The sequence below is a fragment of the Limanda limanda genome, chromosome 8 (genome assembly GCF_963576545.1).
Source record: "Limanda limanda chromosome 8, fLimLim1.1, whole genome shotgun sequence".
Lineage (NCBI taxonomy): Eukaryota > Metazoa > Chordata > Actinopteri > Pleuronectiformes > Pleuronectidae > Limanda > Limanda limanda.
This window is the reverse complement of record NC_083643.1, coordinates 25542910-25566751: the sequence shown is the minus strand read 5'-3', so window position 1 is coordinate 25566751 and position 23842 is coordinate 25542910. Positions and strand designations below refer to the sequence as shown.

Genomic DNA, 23842 nt, shown 5'->3' with positions numbered 1-23842 from the left:
TTTAGAAAAAGCAGAAACCAAAGCCTGTCTTACAAATTGGAATTGTGCAATTGTAAATGCTACCCTACCTTGATGAAATTAACTTTACCAAAGTATTCATAATGAAATTGATCCCCTAGGTTTAGGCTAATGACTTTAATATGCCATAATGTAGTGTAGAACAACTCGTTTTAGCTTTCGGTTGTTGTATAATTTGCTTACTCTCCAATCTCAAAGCTAATTGACTGTCGTCAGACGATGAATAAACCTCTGGGGGCAACGGCCAATATTTCAAGGCTTTCGGTGGAGATGGCAGATATCTGGGCCAAGACCCCATCTTCTGTTCATTGCACACTGTTTACAGTCCGACTGGTTTATTTGATCATATATTTTGAATGGTTCTCCACACAAAACACAAACAGTGAACATTTTTGCAGATGTTTTACGTTCACACAACATTTTGTCTAATCTCTACAAACGGTTATCTACATTTAAGATGCAGAAAAATTCCAAAGCTGATATCTGATGCATTTCGGTCAGTTTGTTCTGCCTTTTTTGCTCTCCAGATGGACTGTTAACCTGCGGGCAACAACAGCCTGCTCTAATGTGATTTGTCAAACTAACGAAAGAAACCTAAAGTATTGTCCCTCGAAAATGCAATGTTTCACATATTGACATATCCAGTTCAGCACACATCCTTCAACTCTACTTTCTCCTGCCATTCATTGCAGATTAGGAGAAAATAGATTGGTTTATTTGTAATCTGGATAGCTGTAAACTGATGTCAGGATCTGTCTGATTCAGCTCAGCAGTCTATTAATCAATCACTGACTTTGTATCGGGGCTTTAGGAGACCCAGTGTGCCAGGGCAGTGAGACAGAAGGAGTGACATTATGTTAAGGATTAGTCTTTGCCCCTGTTCAGACCTGGCATTAATAGTCGATCGCAGACACGAGGACATGTTTAAAGTTGCAATCTGTAGACATGTTGCAGCTGAATACCCCTTCCAAACATGAAAGAATCTTTGGTAACCTTCAGTATTCATAAAAACTGAAAGGGTGTTTAGTTTGTTCAGTCTGGGCTACTACAAGAACATAGCGGCCTCCATAGATAGGACCCCCCCTGATGTGAATATAAAGTATTTCAATATATAGGGCCCATTCTAGGGTATAATAAAACAACAATTTGTATAATTTAGATGATACACACTTGTGAAAACATCACTAGGATTATTTTATATTAAATATATCAATAGATCCCTTTCACCTGAATCTTACACACTGGACTTTAAGATCTGATCACTCAGTGTACACACATTGTACACACAGTGCTATGTTGTTTTGGCAGTGGGATTCAGAAGGGCCACTTACATAACAGACATCCTCTGGACCATTCAAGCTTCATAATTGAAAAGGTTTTTACACTAGTCTTACACAGTCTTAATTGCTCACACTCTCACACACGTTGTCAGTGGACACCGCTATACAGTCATTGTCAGGGAATGTGTCACAATACTAGTACTATTTTTAATCCCTTTAATGTTGTCACTGAACCTAGTTATGTTTCACAGATGGTTGGCCTGAGGGGTCTGACGTTTTCTGCAGAACTGCTCTAAAGATTGGTTGTTGTTTAATGTTTTGTGTTAGATTTCATCCTGTTTGCATTCGGAGGATAATGGACTTCTTGATGTGACCTAGACTGTTCTCTGTTCCGTCCCATTCAAAGTTTCAGTGTGTAGAATTAAGGAACACCTAGTTGCTTGTTGCGGCTGAATATTCACTCTAAAAGTGTAACATTTTGTTAGGAGCAAATTATGTCTTTCATTCTACGGTACAGTAAAAAATGCGAGTGTCATTCAGTTCCGTGAGAGTGAACAATCACAAGCAGTCACTCGGAATACGTTTTAGTATCAGATTTAAACTAACTTACTTAACACTGTCAATTTGTGTTTGGATCTGAACAGGGCCATTGAGACACATTCTAATACTAGGTGCAAACTATCTGATCTGTCGAGATAGCCGTTAATGATATGAACAGGGCCTTCGTCTTGGTTGGCGGGTTGGTCAAGGGTCATGCTCGACCCAGGCGACCTCCTGCTGAACATCTGTATGAGGGAGTGAGCACACTGCACTTTCATCTGGCTGTGGCATAGTGATATTTCTCAGCTTTGACCCTGCTGCATAACAGATAACCTTTTTCATCTCGTGTATTTGAACTTTTTATTTGCTTGGAGTGGTAAAAGAGAATTTAGTCTGAAAGCAAAGTGACACTGTTCATACTGACTATTAGTATTAGTCAGTTGAAGTTAATATTATTCGTTATGTATGCCAGATTTGTTTAGTCTTGAGATGTGATGAAGATGAAGCTGTGGGTAGCAACCCCCCACCACAAGCTAATCCCTGGATTTTGTAAACCAGTAAGTAAGAAAGTATAAGAAAAGTAACATCTAGTAGAGCAGCATGGTTAGGAGGTATTGTGATTTAGAAAATGAGAACAAGGTAAATTGCCACTTTAATGAAGCTTTAAATAATGGATAGATTTATTAAGAAAGTTTTCTTTTAGATATTTTACTCAGTAGTTTTATACCTCTTATCCCACAAACTCATGTATGGCACCCCTTTTTCACCGGGAGATATTTGTACCCTAACCCTCTTTTTGGTTTTTATTCATTTCTGCGTCCGTCATGTGTTAGAAGCGTCATCAACCCTCTGTGTCCAGATCTATCTTTTTGTTTTTTCTTATGGTTCTCCTTCTGTTGAGCTGCTCCCTTAATAAGAGACAGTGATAATGTGGAGCTCGGGTATCGGCTGAGCAAGCAGAGTGGAAAGGTGGTGATTTGGACACAGTCTCAGTTTGTCAGAGAAGCCCATGTGCCAGCAAATTCACTTGGCCATCACTCTGTTTGGCTTAGTTTCTCCATCCTGATTGGCTGAGGTTTAGCAGCATGGATTAATTCATGTCTGGCATACAAAGAATACTTGTAAAAAACGTTTAAAGTATGATTCCAAAGTCTTTATTGTAATTCCTCTGCTGCATACAACATCACAACATTGATGAACAGGTTGTACAGATATTAGGAAACTAAAATGAAAGCATAAAGTAAAGTATATTTGAGTGATTGCATGATGTGGGTTTCAACTGGACATTGGCATGCCATAAATAGTTATGTTTAAACCTTGGTCCAGGGTGTTAAAACTCCCTGAGTGTAGCTAAATCATAAGTGTGCTGTCCAAAGTGTTGTTGTGATAAACAGCTGACTGTTGTGCTGTTCCTCTATATACAGCTGTGATATTTGTATTAATTGAACTTGTGTCAGCTTCTTCTTATCAGTTGCTGCGGGTGAAATAAGGTTCATGTCTCTCATCCCTCTGGGAGGATTTGTCTGATTCCGGCTGCCGAGGAAACTCCTGCAGTCTGCATGAAAATAAAAACCTTTCAGATCTTTGTTTTCAAGCCGTGGGTCAGGAGACAAGACGTGGATAAACATATCTCTCCTGCACAGACAGTGCTTATTTTTGGACGTCCTCCAGTACTTCTGAAGGATTATTTCAGATGAAACAACGTGGAAATAAGTATCATGTGTTCATTCTGGTTCACAATTAATGGAGCTTCAACAATACACCATCACAGTTAGAAATTGAATTTGCTGTCACCACTTTGGCAAAACGCCTAAACAGTATCAGCTAAAAACATGCATACGCGTGTCTGATTTTTATTTTCCGAAGAGAAACTCAAAAACAATTTAGCTTTTTCATGAAAATTCACAATTATGGTAATCAGGTAGTGGAGTGGAGCCTTTGGTATTTTGGGCTTGTGGGGGAAATATGTCAACTCCACATGATATTTTTTTCTCGACTTAAAGGCAGCTAAACAAATTCTTAGAATGTTTACAAATTTACCAAAAAACTCTCTTTTTAGCAACTTGATGTTTTACTTTCTTCGCCAGCTGGTCTCTCACTGTGTCTGTGGACAGTTTGTGTATCAGAGATTGTTCTGTTAGAAAAAGCCTTCTGCTCCTGTAAACATTAAGGGGTAAAAAAAAGGTTGTTGCACCAAGTCAGTGGATCAGAGGGGTTATACTTCATCTCTGAATTAGTCTTTAGTGTTTCCGGGTGCAACATGCAGTAAATCAAACTGAGTGCTGTAGAGGTGGGTGTGGATCAGGCATTTAGCTGTAGGAGAGAGGTGTGCAGAGCTGTCTCAGCAGGCACAGTGCCTGGTGAGTTGATTGGCACAGCTATATGGGGTTGGCTAATCTCGATCTCCATTTAAAAGCAGTATTGGCTGGACTGAAGGGGAGAGATGCTGCACACAGGAATAAAGTTGGAGGTCCACGGAGATCCTGCTGCGATGGTTTTAGCAGAACCGTGCTTAAAGGCAGCCGGGCTGCAGAGAACACAGGAGAACGACTGTATCTGGTTACTGTGCAGAAATCAAAAAAACTAAAACTGAATCCTCCGTGTCACATGATTAGTGCCGGGCGAACCCACATGAGTAACCCTGTGTTACAAGTGCAATCTCCCATTCTCTTTTTAAAGGCCAGCAGAACTCGCACCTGAGTGGATTGTTATTATAATGGAGGATTTGTCATGGGAGAAGGAATATATGTGTTTTGCAACCACCATTGTATTGTAATGGCAATTTGAATAATTGAGCCACTGACTTAAGACAAGGTTTTTGTTGGTCCATCACTTTTCACTGCAAGATATTCAACACACCCATGGGTGATCAGATGGGAGCAGGTGCATTTGCTATTTGAAAGCGTTTTCCAGACTTTTTTCCCTGAGACTGAACCATTCATTAAATGTGCCTTAGAGCAAAAACCATGAGCTGAAAGATGGGCTGCATAGAGCTTAGACTGGCTGCATAGTTGGTCACATTTCTCTGGACTTATCATTACAATCAGGATCTTTCACATTGTGTGTAGCAGTTCCATCTAGATCAGGGGTCTCCAACCTTTCTTCATCTCTGAGCTACTTAGGAAAAATAAAGGGGGCCGAGAGCTACTTGTGAAGCTACGTTTGAAATTGCAATACCGAAAGCATTACATTTATTAAATTTCACAAAGCTTATTACAAAGCATATCAAATCTTAACTTCACATCAAGGTCGAAGAATAGAGATCATTTTTTTTACTAATTATGACCCCGTAGTAAGTTACTTAATTATTATCTTTAACTTTTCTTTCTCCTCATATCAAAGAAAAACTGAGTTAATTATTTTCTATTTCCTAGTATTGAAGTCATATTATTACCACCTTAATCACCACCTTACAAGCATCTTATGGTACACATGTAAAATAAGTTCCATTGACTCTTTTTTTTACAGTTAGTGAGATGACTGGCACTGAATGGAGTCCACCATAGAGTTGTATGCTGGAGTATACCCACTTAGGTTCACTCTAATGGAGTTGTTTGAATGTTCCTTTGTCAGTCTTGTTCAGAATTGAGATTCATGTCAGAAAAAGCTGATTCACAAAGGTATGTAGAGCCAGATAAAGCTGCAATTTTAGCAAATTTAAGCTGAACATGATTTTGGAGATTTATAACCTCCATCTACATCTCCTCAGAATTGACACTGAACAGTTCAGTAATCTTCTCTGAAAGCTCTGTGAGGTCTACCTCCATGGTCAATAGCCTTTTCTGCTTTTTCTTGGCCTGGCCACCTTCGCTGTCCATCTTGAAACCTATTTAACAGGTTCACTAATAGCACGAAACTCCTCACTTTAGCTCAGATGGCGTACAACGTAACAAGTTTGCTGCTTCGCTGCTGTGATTGGTTGGCTTCAGACGTTGACAGGACTATCACCATTTTATTGAAAGCTGATAAGCATATCTTTTTATTTTGTATTGGAGGGGGTGGGATTTCTATGTGTTTTATTGAATTGAAGTGGGAAGAGGTGCATTTATTGTCGTTGGATTTTTTAACACAGTCTGTGAACCCAATGGCTAGCTACTGAAAACAATCCCGCGAGCGATGAGTTGAAGACCCCTGAAGATATTAACTAGAACATGTTTAAACTGCAGACAGGGATTCAGAGGTGTGGAACCAGGCTACAGGCTTGAATAGTGCAAGGAGCCGGAAGTAACAGCAACAAGTGGCTTTAAAACAAAATTCACCGTTTACTTTTCGAAGTGTAGTGGAAGATATGAGACAAATTAAACACGAGTGTCTCTCTCCTGTGTCCATCTTTCTGTATTTCTGTTCAGTGTGTTTGTCTGCTCTCGTCCACAGAGAGTCTGTGACTCAGTGTTGAAGTGTACTTTTAAATGGTTTTTAATAAATGTCTTTCTATCAGCGCTGCAGAGCTGCTCTCCCCTGACATACTCCCTCCGCTCGACTCTTGCAAGCTGCTCCTGACCTGATAAAAACCCTGGAAATCACCTGCTGAGCTGTATGTGTTTTTTTTTGCTTTTTCTCTGAAACTGCTGGAGCGTACATCTTTGGCAGCTGAAGGCTTATGTTGTACAAATGAACCTTCAGGTTTTGGCCAAAGTTTTAATTAGTCTATTGGACTTTTCTTACCTGTGAATGTGCAACCTCATGACACTTATCTGAATGATACATGAAACAAAATACCCAGGTAGATGCAGCGTAAACGCAAAAGTAGTGTTTCGTTCACATTGAAAATAATTATCGAACATCATTAAATATTGAAAAACATAATATGTACCTTATGGCATTTGCAAAAATAGCACATCTTGAGCAGTGAGCCTGATTCATCGCTGCACTTTATCTTCTTTTACCATGATAATTAGTGGGATTAATAAGCGGCCTCACTTAATAGTGTACTCACATTGTGGTAAAGTCACTCGGGGCAAAGATATAGAGGATCACTGTCATTTTGGAACTGCCCCACACAGCAGTGCACAGATAATCAAATTATAGTTTATTTCCAAATGAATGGATGTTTTTATGTTATTATTTTAGGTTGTCATTGGCTGGACAGCTAGCCCTGTACAATTATAAGGGAAACCCTGTAGTGACAGCAGCTACCTGACCGCCAACATTGTTTCAATGACAAGAAGAAACAAATAAGCAAGTTGAAGAAACCAAAACTTGTCCAATGTTCAAGCCTCTTGTGTCCTAGTTGATTTAGTCATTTGTCCATAGACTGTAGAATTTACATTGTTCTGCTGATTTCCGGTGCCAGATCTAGTTTGCGAATCAAGTTCAATTAATAAATGAATTGCTTAATTGTTTTTTTCCCATTTGCATTTTTCCCAGTCTTGATCCCTGGATTTTCAATGCTAGGCTGCTAAATATAAGGAAAACCGCCTTGAAGAAAATATTATATTGTTTGACATGTTCTCATGTCTAACAATATAATAACAGGCTTTACTGTGATTAAAAAAACAGTATAAAGCAACTCCTTACCGGAGAAGCTACAAGCAGAGACTTATTTTTCTGCTTAATGTATGAATAAAAACAATCTAATATCAGAATTATCAGCTCTATTTTGGAGCATTTTATAAATGATTGTGAAGCCACAACTAGAAGTGACTCATTGTTTTGTGCTGGCAGAGATGCTGTGTTTGGCGGGGTCATCCCTCAGGAGGTCACACTCTCTTCTGCGAGGGATCATTAATATTTCTGTCTGTGAGACCACTGAGTGTCGTCCCATCCCAGCAGCCATGTTTGTCTGCAGTCCTAACTGCTGCACTGTGCTCATGCTGCAGCAGCGAGCTGTTGTTTAGAGATCTATCCCCTGTTCCTCTCAGCCTCTCTGTTCCTCATGACTAATGTTGGGATGAACTTGAGTTTCCTTCTGTGTTAATGAGCTCGCAGCAGCAGAGCGATGGGTTTCGGGGACGCACAGAGGAACAGGGAGGGTTCCAACTTCTTGAGGTGTGAGCTGGCAAACATTTGGCAGGAATCAGCTGCTTCCCACCACGGGGATTGGCGGACAGTTTACAGCCGACTGGTGGTTTCTGATAAAGTTGCTGCTCTGTCGGGGCTTGGGGATGGTTTTGTTGTTGGGAGTGTGTTTCTAGGGTTTTTTGGCTTCATTTACTGAAGCAAACAAACAACAAAGCAGTTGCAGCAGGCTAGAGGTTAGCTGGCTGCTTGTATGGACAAAGTTCTGTCAGGAATTTTTACACAGGTGGGCCGCTGTCATGGTATAATCAAGATGTTGCATGGCAGGAAAGTTGTTATTGGCAAAGTTGGGTAAAACTGTAAATCTGCCTTTAGGGAGTCACATGGAGGATTTAACAGTAGCACATGTTATTGGTACAGTATGACAGTGAGAGCCCTAATGCAAGTGGCTTGGTCTGGACCAATGACAAAAATGTTGTCTGGCCAAAAGAGGTGGTCTTGGTCAAACAGGACCATGGTTTTGTTTGATTTCAGTGTGAAATTTTTGTAGGGGATAGTTTGGACTGTTTGTACTCTTCATCCTGACCATATATAATGTTTGAACGATGAGGGAATTCATTTTGCAGGTAGTAATACAATAACGATATTACAGTGGCAGCACAATTAACAAATTTAACCTGTTCATTAGTTTTCTCCCGTTCAAGTGGAGATCTAATATTAGAGACACAATATACCACTTATTTAGATAAGCCAATCATTTGTCATCATATGGTGTCCGGACATGGCATGATTACAGTATCAATAAAGGTAGCACTGCATGATTGGTGTAAATATAATATATGTAGGTTAGCATTGGCCCTCTAATGCTTTTAAATGTATCTGATTCTATCCATGTAAAAATAGGGCTGGGTGATAAAACGATAAAGATAATTACTGCGATATAACATCCCTCTATAGAAATATAAGACATGGTCAATATAACTTTCAGGGTTTCCTCCAGTGCTTTATAGGCCCGCCAGGCCCCCCCCCCCCCCCCCCGCCAGGCTAAGCGTCGCTTGTTTATTCACCAGAAACATGATACCAAAGACGGTGTAGCAGATCCCCCGAAAGATTGATGAGACTTAACTGATGTTCAGGTCGTTTATTGAACCGTCCTTGTCACCGTACACCTTAATAAAACTTTAAACAACTTAGAAACACCGTAAGAAATTGTGCCTCTTCCGAGGGTCGCTGAATAACATAGCTTCTTCCGTCAACACTTTACTTCCTCATTGAGCCCCGATCCCCGGACAAGCCCGTCCTATTGGTCCACACAGTCACATGTCCCACCCCGACCCCTTCACTGACACTCAGACATCAGAACGCTCCTTCAACACAGTGTTTCACTGAGTATACGTCAAAACCATGACTACCCCCCCGTAGCTGAGGTGACCGCGAGAAGGCTTCTCTAGCAGGTTTTCTGGGGGAAACCCTGACTTTGATAGAACTCATTCCATCCATGTTTTGACAGACAACACGAACAGCCAATGATAATGAAAATAGTGCAGCGCAAACCAATCACGTGGCCCGAATAGAGTTACAGCCACATCAAGTTGGTTGATGCATGCATTACAGACTGTAGGAGCAGCAGCACATGTGTTAATGTTTGGGCTCCTGCAGAGAGGTGGACGACTCTGCATCGATCCAGAGACGGAACATAATCAATTTATGTTTTCTGCTACGTTCATTGTTTTAGTGGTTTTCCACGGCTGAATTATTATAACCACAGCTGCTTCAGGACAGACGCTCATTAAAGGTCTGGTTGTCCTGTGTAGGGATGTCACGAGAACCGATACCTACGATACCTTTCGATACTAACATAACAAAACGATGCCGATGCCCAAGTTTTTGAAGTACCGTAGGCACCGTCAGCTTCGATGCCAGCAGCTGTTAGAAACTTAGCATTAGCATCGGTGCTGCGCCAGTCGACGTTTACATTCTGAAAACCAAGACGGCAACTGCGGCTGCAGCGTTCGCCCCACCTCGACTTGTTTATTAAAAAGGCACAAAGAGTCGTGTATGGAAGTATTTTGCGTTTGACGCCGGGTTTACACCGGACACGGAAGCAACGCCGCTGCTCCGCGCTAATCCCTAGCGCGCCAGCACATGGTTGTTTACACCGGAAGCTGAAGCGGCGCATGGGAGTGATTGGGAGCCAGCTGTTATTTAAGGCTTCGTGCTGCGCTTACGAGTCGCTTTGGCGTCGCTTCAGCGTCCGGTGTAAACCCGGCGTGAGGCAGATGTATCATTTATTGCATAACGTGTCTCACAACAAAGCGTCACTCACATGCGACCGCAACTACCGTATAACCCTCAGTATATGCGCGGCGCAAGCACATTGAATTACCGTATATGACATTAACAACATCCAAATAATGCACTTTTTTTTTACCGTGGTATCGAAATTGGCATCGAGAATCGTGTTATTTTACTGGTATTGGCACCGACTACTGAATTTTTGGTATCGTGACACCCCTAGTCCTGTGTGAGAGTCTCTGTCGTAGTCTGTTTCCTCCTCGCTCCTCCTCTGACCTGCGCTCATCTTACACTGTTACACACGTGAACTACTACAAAGCATCAGACGTAACGTGACGTGCACAGTCAGGAAATCAGGGTTCAAGTGACCAGAATGATTCAGAGTCACGATCCGACATCATTAATTAATAACTAAATGCATGTGATTATCAGTTTGTGTGTGAGGAGGGACATAGACGAGCAGACACACACTCACACTGACACACAAACTCCTGCAGACAGAAGTTCTTCCTGCAGATTATGACTCAACACTGTTTTATCTTCATTGTTGCAGAAGATGCGATACCCTGTTTATCCAGGAACATGAGTACGAATTCAGCAGTTTTATACATAGATCAGTTGTACGTGACGTGAGTACTTGTTCATGCGCCTCAGTGCAATGGTGCTCATTTGATTTATATTGCCATATATATCGATATCGACTGATGTGAAATATTTTTTGTGATAACATTTGTTTCCATATCTCCCAGCCCTTTGTAGAAATGTGTGGCTCTGCTTAGTTAAACCTATTCATGATTGATATGAAGTATCAAATTTAGAGAAAGAAAAAGAGATCAGATCAGAAATTAGAGAGAATATTTATCCTTATTTCTATCAGAATAATCACAAATCTATATTTTCCGTCTACATTGATAGGCTACAGACAACACACTTTAGGATGTTCTCATCAGTTTAACTTGACCCTGTTGACCCTTATGATATATATATTTGGTGTTGTAACTCTTTTCTTTTTTATTGTTTGTGACTTTCAGTATTTATTATTTTCTTCTTCAGGATGAAATTCCTAAATGCTATAAATTGTGAAAAAGATGTAAATCAAGAATTTTTGCTTGCATTTTGTCGACTGTAACATGCAGCTGAGAATGGATAAAAAATTAGAATCGACTAACTGCACAAACACAAACACATTATGAATCTGATATGTCATGATTGATATCACATGTTGATCCTCAGCAGGTTTTGTAGAACAATTGTGTGAAGAAGCTAAAATTAATTTGCTGTTTTTGTCTGTTTCTATTTGTGTGCAACATGAAGAAAAAACATATTTTGATGTTTAGAGTGGTGAAATCCATCTGGGCTGCAGCTCTATTGTCTGGGGTGATGGCCTGCAGGTCGTAGGTGCAGCTCTGTGAGGTTTGTGAAGTTCTCAGCCACAGTGAGTTGACGATGTGCCTTGTAGGTTAGACCCAGAAATGATATGGTACCTACCTTCACACAGGCCAGCTCTGAACTCATGAATGAATCACTCAACCTGCTGTAATTCAGGCCTCTGGTTGCTCCCCTTTGGTCTAAATCAGAGAGGTTTGTTTGATTCTTTTTTTTTTTTTTTCTGGCTGGGTTTTCTGCCTGACTGAGCGGCTGACTCTACGGTAGAGTGAACAGCTCGTCTGCCTCGCAGGCTGTTCCTGCTCTGCCGTCCTCGGTCAAAGAGGTACCACAGAGGGACTCGGGCAGTCAAATCTGCCCGATATCAAACTAACAAGCTCTGACAGGAAGCAACTTTCTACCTGCTGGGAATATGACCAACACTTTCCTACGTTTCTCTCTGAAACGCCTCGAAGACTTTAACCCTCCTGCTATGCTCCTACTGAGTATGCTGTCTAATCAGTCCACGAATGAGGTGTTCTTTATGAGCCACGTAGTCTGGAAAGGCCAAACCCAAATGACACGGTCTCATCTACAGAGGCCGTGATCAGCATCACCAGGTGGTCCCGCCCTTATTGCTGTTGCCTTGCAATAGAGCTGAAGTTGGACATGACTAGAAAGTTTTAATCCATGTGTAATAGTAGGTGTTTGGTTGAGTTGAAGGGTAATACTCAAGAATTTAAAGTCTCAAGTACCAGAGCCATCTCCTCTATGGTTTGTCAGCAAAGTGCAATAAATCCTGGGATAGGGTGGGCTGGGAAGAATCCACCCGTTGAAGCTTTCAGTTATTGGGGAAGGAAGGACACATTTGTCAACTTTATTTTAAGCACCCTTCAAAATGGGACAGCCTAGTTTTTCCTATTTGACATAATCAGTGTTCGGATGCGGACTCCGAAGGAAGCAGCCTATGAACTGAGACACAGCTTTTGTTGGAACAGAATTAAATTGCATGTTTTGATTCACGTCTCCAGGTCACCTTGACGTCATGCCTGTCCATGTGTTGTCGGAGGGGGCGGGGCCCCACGCTCAGGTACCAACAGACCAAACCAGGATTCCCATCCATCTCATCACCACCAAGACGGACTACTCCAACAAATCAGTCAAGGTTTGTTCACAGCTCTATGATCAGAGACTTTACATTATTAGGGCTCTGCGTCAGGGATAGCAGCTTGGGTTAACATGTTTTTGGGTTGTTTGTTCATCCTATTAAACAGAGGTAGGAAGTAAAAGAAGAACAAATACTTTATTTCAGTACTGAATTAGATATTTCAGGTGCATGTACTGTATTTTTCTGACAATACCTTTACTGTCCACATTTTAACACAAAAATCTGCACTTTCTATTCCCTCCCAACATCTCGACCGATTTAAACTTAAATGGACAATAACACAGAAAGATAATTCCTTGTTTTATATCTATCTTAATGTATGAATAAAAGCAATCCAAACCCTAACCCTAACCCTAACCCTATGGTCACTTAATTGAGGAATAATTATCAGCTTTATTTTGTAGCATTTTAAGACACATTTATTAAAGGATAGTGAAGCCACAACTAGAAGTGACTCACTGTTTTGTGCTGGCAGAGATGCTGTGTTTGGCGCGGTCATCCCTCAGGAGGTCACACTCTCTTCTGGGAGGACGAGGGATCATTAATATTTCTGTCTGAGAGACCACTGAGTGTCGTCCCATCCCAGCAGCCGTGTTTGTCTGCAGTTCTAACTGATGCACTGTGCTCATGCTGCATATAACGCAAAACATATATAACACAACGGAAAAGACAAAATAAAAACAAAACAGACAAGAGAGTGAGACTCAACCGGGGAGAAGAGGCACATCTGCTAATGACAAGGAAAAACAACATGGAGGAAAGTGAACAATCCGACATCGGTGATAACTAGGGCTGCAACTAACGACTATTCTGATAGTTGATTAGTCACCGATTATTGAAACGATTAATCGACTAATCGGATTATGAATGACACAAATTCTCAATTGCTCTTATTTAGCAAACAGCTTTTAAATTTAGCTTGAGGTTGTTCGAGGCATGTGATGACTGAAAATAAAGACAATAAAGATTGATACTTCATTAAAAAAAATGTCTTTTAATAAACTTTGTTGCATATAAGGGTACAGTTGACACAAAAGCAAAGACAAATCAAGTTTTTGTCCATTTAAAACCAAGGACTGGCAAAGTGCTAATTAAAAAATTAATTTAAATTTAAGTTTCCCTTTTTACAGTGAACCAAGAACAGGCCAAGTGCTGGTACTAAAAATAAATTAAAAATCAAGTATCCATTTTTCGTGTTAACAAAAAAGGACAGGGAAAATAACATTAATAAAAACATCAACAAACGAAACTACAGTCTTCTTCGTCAGGCAATAGGATAATATTTCGCTTTTAAACTCGTTAAAAAAAAGTTAAACCGTATTGTTGTAATGGATTCTAGAATCCTGCGCGCAGGTATATACGTTTATATATAACATCTGACCGAGGCGAGTCCGCATCGTCTCCGTTACGAAGTCACACGTGCCTCCTCCTCACATGCACGTGTCCTGCTTCCATGCAAAGCAGGTCCGCTGTACAGATACTGCAGGTAGTTTTTCTCGGGCCATGTTAAGAGAGAAGTTCTCCCGAACTTTTTACTTCCTGGTGCGCAACTGCGCGCGGCAGCGGACGCCGACATCGGTCCATGTTTTATCGCTATTGCATATGCGCGACTTTCAGAGATAGGAAGGGAGCGAGATGGCTCACTCCTCAGCTACTTCCATCAGCACCTCCGGTAAAACGACGTTTAGTACCGGTGCGCGGCACGAGAAACACGCGCTATGACGTAACCAACGAATCATCGACGAGTAAATTCGTAGGTGACTATTTTGGTCATCGATTTTTGTCGACAACGTCGACTAATCGTTGCACCCCTAGTGATAACATTGTAGAGATGAAACTGAGTCGAGAGCTTGGGCAGTTTGAGCGCGGACGTCATAGCGGCTTCGGGCTGAGGATAACAGAGGATATTTACGCAAAAAAACAAATTTGAATGTTGGGGCTTCCGGTGACCACAGAAGCAGTATGAAGGCATTCAATGTTTTTATCTATAGTTTTTTATGATTTAAAGAAGTGGTCACCATTTATTTCATTTGTATTTGGCTGCAAAAATGTTTACTTTTGAAACTCTAAAAGTGTTTTGTGGACACTTCACCCACCCCTCCATCAGCATAGTAGTGAGTAGATGATGAGTGAATCTTCATTTTTGGGTGAACTATACCTTTCAGGACAATAACAATGTTTCAGCATTAGGCCTTTGTCAGATGTTAATACACTTAATTGCAATATTGAATTAATTAGTAATCTGTCTTTCACGTTGCAAATATTTAAGAAAAAATTGAATTCGATATCATATTGACCAATAGTCGAGTGTGTTTTAATATACCATTAAGTTAATAACAATAAATTGTCTTTATACTCTTACTATACTATACTCATTGTGCATAGAATTTACAAAGACTTGTGTCACAATCTTCATTCGTCACTTTTTGTGTATTCCCTTTTTATTCTTCTCTTACCTGCCACCATCTGTTTACATCCACGTAGTTAATTTTTTCCATTACGTAAGGCTCTTTTGTTGTTCTTGATTAGTTTGCTGCCAGTATATATTTATGAAAACTAAAGCAGCAGAATAATCCACCGTCTGTCTTGCAGCTCATTTGCCTGAGGCACTCATCAGCACGACTCACTTTTCTGACGTGGCTTTGATCCGGTGATCGGCTCACAGTCAAACTGCGCAGAGCTTCAGTCAGAACAAAATGCTCCCCAGTTTGTCTCTGAGTTTATTGTTTTTGGTTTTGTTTTTCTCCAGGGGAAAGTGATTTGTAAAGGCCAGCTGATGCCGATAGCAGCTGACGACTTCATCTTGAAGACTCTCATCCAAGGTAAAATATTTGGAAACATTTCCACAGCAGAACGTGTTGAAGCATGAACAAATTCACTGGATAGCTATTCTGAGATATAAATACGGAAATATTTTTTTAAATTAATGTGTATTGAGGGAGCAAACATACAGCATAAGAGTGAACATTGAAGTTATCCACTTAAAACACTTTTTTTTAGTAGGCGTTACATTTGCCTTACAACCCTTATTTTGGTTTATACTTATGCTAGAGAGGGGTCATATGAATCTGAAGGGTTACATATGTCTAATTATGAAAACAATTCTCAAAGTCAGTACTGTCATTAGTGAAACATTTGATAGTTTAATAAAAACACTTAATCATGTTCAGTGGGTTTATAAAGTATAGTTGGCTGTTGCTTCTGAAAACAATGAGATCAATCATACAGTCACATAGAAAATGTGCAGTAAAACTAGTAGCCTTAAGAGACTATAAGCTCTGCATTACTGCAGAAATTATAGTGTTTGCTATGTGTGTGGTTGTGTCAGAACGGTGTGTGTGTTAAGTTTTTAAGCTGGTATGGATTGTAGAAGCAGATGGAGGCTAGTGTGTCTCATTGTTGTCTTGTCTGTGGTTTTCTTATCTCTGAGCTGCCTGATTAAAGAGCCACAGAGAACCAATGCTCTTATTGTGGCAGGGACATTCTTCCTTGTGTTCCTTTAAACTCTGTGGCACCTGGCTGTGTCCCTTAGCTGCAGGATGAACAGGTCCTCCTCCTCTGTATTATTGGGTTATAGACACTTTCTGAATTAGTACAGGGCTTGACCTCCTGGTGCTTTGTTAGGTTTGTGACTCCCACTCTAAAGTTTCTGCTATTTCTTTTTTTGAAGTCTTTAAAGTTTTTGTGGAGAGATGCTTACATTAACTTGCTGGTATGTTATTGAGGATACCCTAAATGCTGTGTTTTGTGTGTGGTCAGAACAAAACAGAACCACTAAAATGATTTTGGCAGTTGGTGTTTATTGCAACTATGATTTTTTAAAATTAAATAACTAAAGTGTGTAAATATGAATTAACAGAAATTCAAGAATTGAGCCTTGAGGAGCACCAAACAAAACTGCAGGTCCATTACTATGCATTATACCAACTGAGATGGAGTTGTTTTTTTCTAGAGATAGGACTCGTGTCCTGTAAACACTGATGGGGATATTTTGATGTAACCTTGGCCCCTGAGTTTGGGCCTCTTGTCCACACACAAACAGTATTTTAATTCACTAAATGCTACTGCACACAAGGATAATCGGGCCGATTGTAGACACAACAAACACGGGGTGGTTCCTGACTGGAGGTCAGTTGGTGCTGATTTTCTGCCCAAATAATCCGTGTGTGAGGGGTTCTTAAAATAATCATACTGCTACCAATTTAGTCAGAGCCTACCCGACCCTTAATCATAAATATCAAACATGTTTGATTTTATTGTTTGTTTTCCCTCTGAAGTCACGTTCAAACACGCGAGTGTTCCACAGATCAGGTCAGAAGGTGATGCTAATGCACCTAAAAGTTGTTTGCATACCGCTTTATAAAATCTGAAGAAGCAGAAGAAGATTTCTGTGAGATCACAAGTGTGTGGTCAGACATTCTGGCCAAATCGCCCAGTGTGTGCTTTTTGAACATTATAATATAAAACATCTGTTAAATCTGTCATTATGTCTGTGGTCTCACGTTTTTGAAAATCGGTCAAGAATTGAAAATGTTCTTGTGTGCGGCAGCCATTAAACAGATTTTTACAAAGGCCTTCCAAAGTGAAGATTTGCAGTGTTTCTATTGATCGTCATAGAAAGGCGGACTACAAAAATATCCAAAAAAATCCCAGAGGAATGTATGTAGACTTACAGAGGCCTCAGTATGTGTTTTCAATCTAGATTCAGTCCTACCTACTGTAGGACTGTACGGTAATCAGATCTGCCTGTCATGTCTTGTACTGTCTCTCTGAGTTAATGTTAACAAATCCATAGTTACAAATATGAATCTGCCATACATGATCAGCACCTCTTGATCTTCATCTTATTCTCCATGCTGACTCCTTTCCTTTCTGGCATCTGTTTTTCAGAAGAAGACTCCCAGCAAAATACCTCATTACGGAACCAGTCCATTAACATCCTTCTGTTTGGATCACTGGCCAAAGATTTCGATAAAGCTGGCAGTCAAGGGGTAGGATCTCTCAGTCACTATATAGATATGATGTTCGACTTGTAAACTGATATTTTAAGAATTTATTGTTTTGTAAAGTATCTCTTAATGCAAGTGTTATGTGTGTTAGAAGCATCATCAGCCCCCCAACCCGCTCACTGCAAATTTAGTGGGGAATTCTCCACTTTCTTCTCACGTAGGATTCTCCCAACTTTCCGTGGACTTTATAATAGGGGGCCAGGCGTAGAAAGCCTGCAGATAATCCAGTGACTCTAATCCGGACATTTGCGTTCACACATCGTCTTCAGGAGAAGCTGCGGAGAATCTATATGTAAATGCTGGACGTGTAATTAAGCATCTTTTTGCTTACAAGTTCACCATAGTCGTTTTCAGACATGACCTCCGAAGGATGTCTGGAGAATTGGATCCGGACATTGCCTTTCACAATTGAAAAACACAGGAGGTTCTCCGATCAGACACGTTCACAACAACACAGCAATCTGGCGAAGGTTGATGCAGAGGGCGGAGACAGGATTAGTATAAATTCCACTGTGGAGATCAAGTGTTTGTTTGCAACACATTAACACTGGGATCGGCCATTATCACCAAAAACTCTCTTTTTACTTGAGGCCTGGCTGGAAAAAGTCTGCAGAAAGTCCAGAGACTCTCACTCCGACATTTGTGTGCACACATACAGCCATTCTTGAGAATGTCAGGAGTCTCTCCGGAGTTCAGTGCATGTCTGAAAGCACCTTATGTTAACCTAACAAGGTGATTATGGTCAGTGTCAGTGTCATGGTCACAACTTGCTTCCACCGTCACAGTTTGAAAGAAGATTCTGAGCTTGTGCTGCTCCACACTCTGTTAATTTGCTCCTTCATGCATCAGGTCTGTTGTTTGACACAAAGTGACTCAGAATGGTTGTTGCTCCAGCTCGCTGTCACGGTTTGGATTCTGTCTGCTCTGATACTGTCTCAGCTGTACACAGCAGCACCTAGGATGCTGTTTACAGAGCCGTGACTTTGTCTGTGATCTGCGTGGGGACAGTGAGCACATCAGGGATAATCCTCCTCTCAGCAGCATCTCATGGTGTTTTTGGTGTCCCCACAGTGCTGTCTTGATGGAACCCAAAGCCCCATAAACCTCGGTGAGGGCAGCGAAGTCATCGCTGTCTGAGCCGCCGTGCTTTGCTGTAGATCACAGAGGTCTCGTCAGGCTGTGTCTCCGTAACATGATTATTCAGACTATCTGCTGTCTCTTTGTCAGCCCTGATCAGAGGCTTTAAAGCCGTCTTGGGGGCAGCTGGCATGCCAAACAAAAAGAAATCTCCACTTTTCACACCAGTAGCGGTTTGTTGTGAAGTCTTATTTAACGTCTCCCCAGATGCAACATCTGCTGCTTCAATCTGTCCTCCCTCTGGGGAGAGGAATGTATATTTATCAGTGTTTGTTCTCTCAGTTTTAATCCGTGGTTTCTCTGCTTGTTTTTGATTATCTTGTGTTTTCCTGCAGGATGTGGTGGTGGCCTCTGGCTTCACTGTGGCCAAATCTTCCACAGTTCATGAGGACAACCTGCACCACTGTAATCTGCTGCTGTCAGGAGATGACGCCTGTCTTTATGTGAGCACTTTAGTATCCAAGCTATGTTTGATGTATATACGTATGCATATACAGTTTGAACAGGATCCCTGCTTTAGTAGTCTACTCTAGGACTACTCAAGTACAACTTTGAGTCACTAGTGTTTTAATGAAGTCAATGTCCCTTTATATTTTTACTCTGCTGAATTTTAGAGGGAAATATTGTTCCTTTTTTCCCACTTTATTTATTTTACAGTTGTAGCTGCTAGTTAACATTCAGATTAAGATTTGACTCTTTTCAGACCAATAATTTATGATGAGTTCATAATATGACGAATTCAAACTGCTCAACACTAAGGAAAGAAGTTAAACTTAGCATCACTTAGCAGCAATCGATATTAATACTGCCTGGATGTTATTCCTCTACTTAGGAAGTTATGCTTTAACTCTTCATTAAATATACTTTAAGTATTCAAATTTAAAGTATTTGTCGAGTGAAGCCTGTTCCCTAATGAAACGGGCTACTACATAATTTTAAATCAGTGTTGACGTTGCCTCTTTCAAGTCTATTTGAGTCTACTGATCTTATCAGAACGGGCAGGTAACATGACTGCTGTTGAAGAAGGTGGGGTCTAACATTACCTGCCCGTTCTGATAAGGTCAATCAACCAATTCCCCTTTCTTCATTGATTACTTCTAAAAAATGAAGACAATATATTATAAGAATGTAGTTGAGTAGAAAGTACAGATGTTTGCTGAAAAAATGTCTTGGTGTAAAAGTGAAATGTACCTGAAAATGAATCTACCTAAAGTACAGATATCATTAAAATGTACTGAAGTACAGTAACAAAGAAAATGTTACATTCCACCACTGGAGACACGTCTGATGAATTGTACAGCCTCCTCATGTTTTACCTGCAGGCTCAGCCATCACTACATGTACAATAACTTTGCTCAAATCTAGAGACAAACTTATGTGTTGATTTTTTGATAACAAATTATTTACAATGTATATACAGTTTGTCTGATTGGTTCAGAGCAACTACCATGCTGACTATTAGATATAAGAAAAGTATTGGCCTGAAATAAATTCCCATCAAATCATCCTGGATACCAAGGATAAGAAACCCTGCCTGAATGGTTTGTTTGAGACTAATCTAGTTCATCTAGTTCATCTAGCTCACCCAAGCCAGTCGAGGCAGATGGCCGCCCCCACAGAGACTGGTGCTTTTAGCCGTTCCTTCCAGTTATTGAGGGAGTCTTTTATCTCCACACTCGCCAAAGTGCTGCTCATTGTGGGAACTGTTGGGTTTCTCTGTAAAAAAGTTTTAGGGTCTTGACCTTCAATTTAAAGTGCCTTGGGTTAATGTATATTGTGGTTTGGCGCCATACAAACAAAATTGAATTGAATAGTTAAGAGGTTAAGGATAGCCAGTGCCTCATGTGACAAATTATCTGTGTGTTAACAGATTAGATTTAGACAGTCAGATGTTATGAATATAATTCCACTCTCCTTGCTTCTTTGTGTCTTTGTTATTATTCTGCGTTTCCTAAAGCAGCAGTAGCATCTGCAGTGTGTCTGCTGTGGTGACTGAAAACACATCATTGAGACGTTTGTTCACATCTCTGTCTCCATCCCTCAGGTGTCCCGCCTGTCGTCTCCTCCTGACCCCAGATCTCCATTGTCCAAAAAGAGAAGCACCACACTCTCCTCTGAGGTCAGATTTAGAGGCTTGGTCAACTGCAGAGGCTGCTGGGGGTGGGGCTGTTGAGATCTTGTTTCTGTCAGGATGCTTTTTGTCAGTGGCTGACTGTCCCAGATTCACCTTAGCTGGATCTGGGTCTCACAAGAGCCCTTAGTCTCTGCAGTGGTGATGATGAGGGGAGAATTCATGATTTCGTTTGACACTTGGGTCTTCAAACCTCTAAATATACATAGTTAATAACATTCATAGTTTTTGTAATGTACAAATATTTGCTGATAAATATCTTGGTGTAAAAGAGAAATGTACCTGAAAATGAATCTACCAGTACAGATGTCATTAAAATGTACTGAAATACAGTAACAAAGTAAATGTACTTTGTGACATTCCACCACTGGAGACGCATCTGATGAATTTGACAGCCTCCTCATGTTTTACCTGCATGCTCAGCCATCACTAGATGTACAATAAGTTTTCTCAAATCGGGAGACACTAACTTATCTGTTGATTTCTGGACATTTTACATGTCACATGTTTTTTCCAAAAAATTATTTACAATGTATATGCAGTTTGCCTGATGGTTCAGAACAACTGCCATGGTGACTGTTAGATATAAGCAAAGTATTGGCCTGAAATAAATTCACATCAAATCATCCTGGATACCAAGGATAAGAGACCATGCCTGAATGGTTTCTTTTAGACTCATCTAGTTCATCTAGCTCACCCAAGCCGGTCGAGGCAGATGGCCGCCCACATAGAGACTGGTTCTGTTAGAGGTTTCTACCAGTTATTGAGGGAGTCTTTTATCTCCACAGTCGCCAAAGTGCTGCTCATTTTGGGAACAGTTGGGTTTCTCTGTAAAAAAGTTTTAGGGTCTTGACCTTCAATTTAAGATGCCTTGGGTTAATGTATATTGTGGTTTGGCTCCATATAAATCAAATTTAATTGAATGGTTAATAGGTTAAGGATAGCGAATGCCTCATGTGACAAATTATCTGTGTGTTAAACAGATTAGATTTAGACAGTCCTATGTTATGAATATAATTCCACTGTCTTTGTGTCTTTTTTATTATTCTGCGTTTTCTCAAGCAGCAGTAGCATCTACAGTGTGTCTGCTGCTGTGACTGTTGACTGAAAACACATCATTGAGACGTTTGTTCACATCTCTGTCTCCATCCATCAGGTGTCCCGGCTGTTGCCTCCTCCTGACCCCAGATCTCCATTGGCCAAAAAGAGAAGCACCACACTCTCCTCTGAGGTCAGATTTAGAGGCTTGGTTAACTGTAGAGGCTGCTGGGGGTGGGGCTGTTGAGGTCTTGTATCTGTCAGGACGCTTTTTGTCAGCGGCTGACTGTCCCAGAGTCACCTTAGCTGGATCAGGGTCTCACAGGAGCCCTTGGTCTCTTCAGTGGTGATGATGAGGGGAGGAGTCATGACATTAAATACAAAGTTAATAATATAATAGTTTTTGTAATGTAGAAAATCTAAATCAGCCGCATTTGCAGGACATGTAGAAGCTAACTGAAAAAAAGGTGTTATGAGAATAGTTTACAATACTATAGTTCTACAACCAAAAGTTGCATGCAATGATACTATTAGATCAAATTAAGATACTTTAGTATTTGCTAAGTCCTGATGTCTTATGCAGAAGATTTTATTGTAGACTTGATGCATCAAGGAGACCAGAAGGGGAAACAATATACAAACGCTAATAGAGTAACATGAACTATTGTCACCCCCAAGTCTGAAGATGTCTCCCACAGCATCCCTGTAAATCTCCCCCTACTTCATCCATTCCAACAGCACATCCATGAATGGCTAGAAATGTTGCCATTCTCTATGTTACATGTAGGTGTTCACATCCTATATAGTTAAGCTTGAAGTATGCAATCCTTAATCACATTGTGTCTTGCTGATGATGCAATGCAGAAAAGAGTTGGAGTTGGTGCCTCTCTATCTGGGGCATCTGAGTAGGAAATTCTTTGTAAATTCTTTTTTTGTTATCCTTAGGTTTCCAGAAATACAAAGACCCCTAAATATACATATGTGGGACTGGGCGACCTGAAGGCTGGATCAGTCACGAACGTGTACGGAGTGGTGGTCTTCTTCAAACAGCCATTCAAGAGCAGGGGAACAGGTCAGTGTGAGCCTCAGCCCAAAGGATGGTCAAAAATGGGACCAAAGAATAAAGACTCCAGAAATATTAAATTAAATATTACAAAAACTTAAATAGTAAAATATAGTGTAATATTTCAATAACAATATTCTCAATATTGTCTTGCTCTCATATTGCTTTGAAATAGAAACAAGTTTGTTAGTATGTGAAAAGCAGTTCAAACCAAACAGTAAACATTTTCAACCGTTTCAGCACCACGGACAGAGACATTAAGACCTTCTGCAGCAGTGTTATAGATTTTTTTGTGGGGCAAGCTTTTAAACATGTAAGAATGATTGATACTATTATGGTTATTATTATTATTAGTAGTATTATTTGTAACATTTTTAAACCACTTCACCTCCTTTGAGTCACATGTGATTGGCAGAAAAGAAGAGAGAACCTTTCATGGAGCGATAAAAGTCGAATCAGTGCTGAGTCAGAACACACACAGTGCATCGGATTTTTTTTTTTTGATGAAAATGTCTTATTACAATAGTTTTTTGTATAATATATATATTTTTTGAATAATATATTATACTTTTTTCTGATATTCAGAACTAAACAATTACATCAGTTATCAATTACCTGTTATTGCACTGTCCTGTCTTTACACTGTACTAGTTTAATTGCATTCATATGTTTCTATATTTCTATTTATTTTTTATATTCACACGTATATATTGCATGTAACTTATTACTTGCTAGTATTGCATGTTACTTATTACTTGCTGATGTATTTTTGACTCTTACTGCTGTAATACTGCATATTTCCCCATTGTGGGACTAATTCATAATATAATATAATAATAA

General features: G+C 40.3%; 1 protein-coding gene across 1 annotated transcript in view; it reads left to right on the top strand.

Annotated features, from left to right (window-relative positions):
- pot1 (protection of telomeres 1 homolog) overlaps window positions 1-23842 on the top strand; it is a 68096-nt gene that overhangs the window by 1923 nt on the left and 42331 nt on the right. Inside the window, exons 2-8 of the mRNA XM_061076963.1 lie at window positions 12488-12621; window positions 15374-15446; window positions 17515-17615; window positions 19106-19213; window positions 20815-20889; window positions 22058-22132; window positions 22885-23011. Of these exons, the coding sequence (XP_060932946.1) occupies window positions 12502-12621; window positions 15374-15446; window positions 17515-17615; window positions 19106-19213; window positions 20815-20889; window positions 22058-22132; window positions 22885-23011 (679 nt within the window). The 5' untranslated portion in view covers window positions 12488-12501. The remainder of the gene's footprint in view (window positions 1-12487; window positions 12622-15373; window positions 15447-17514; window positions 17616-19105; window positions 19214-20814; window positions 20890-22057; window positions 22133-22884; window positions 23012-23842) is intronic.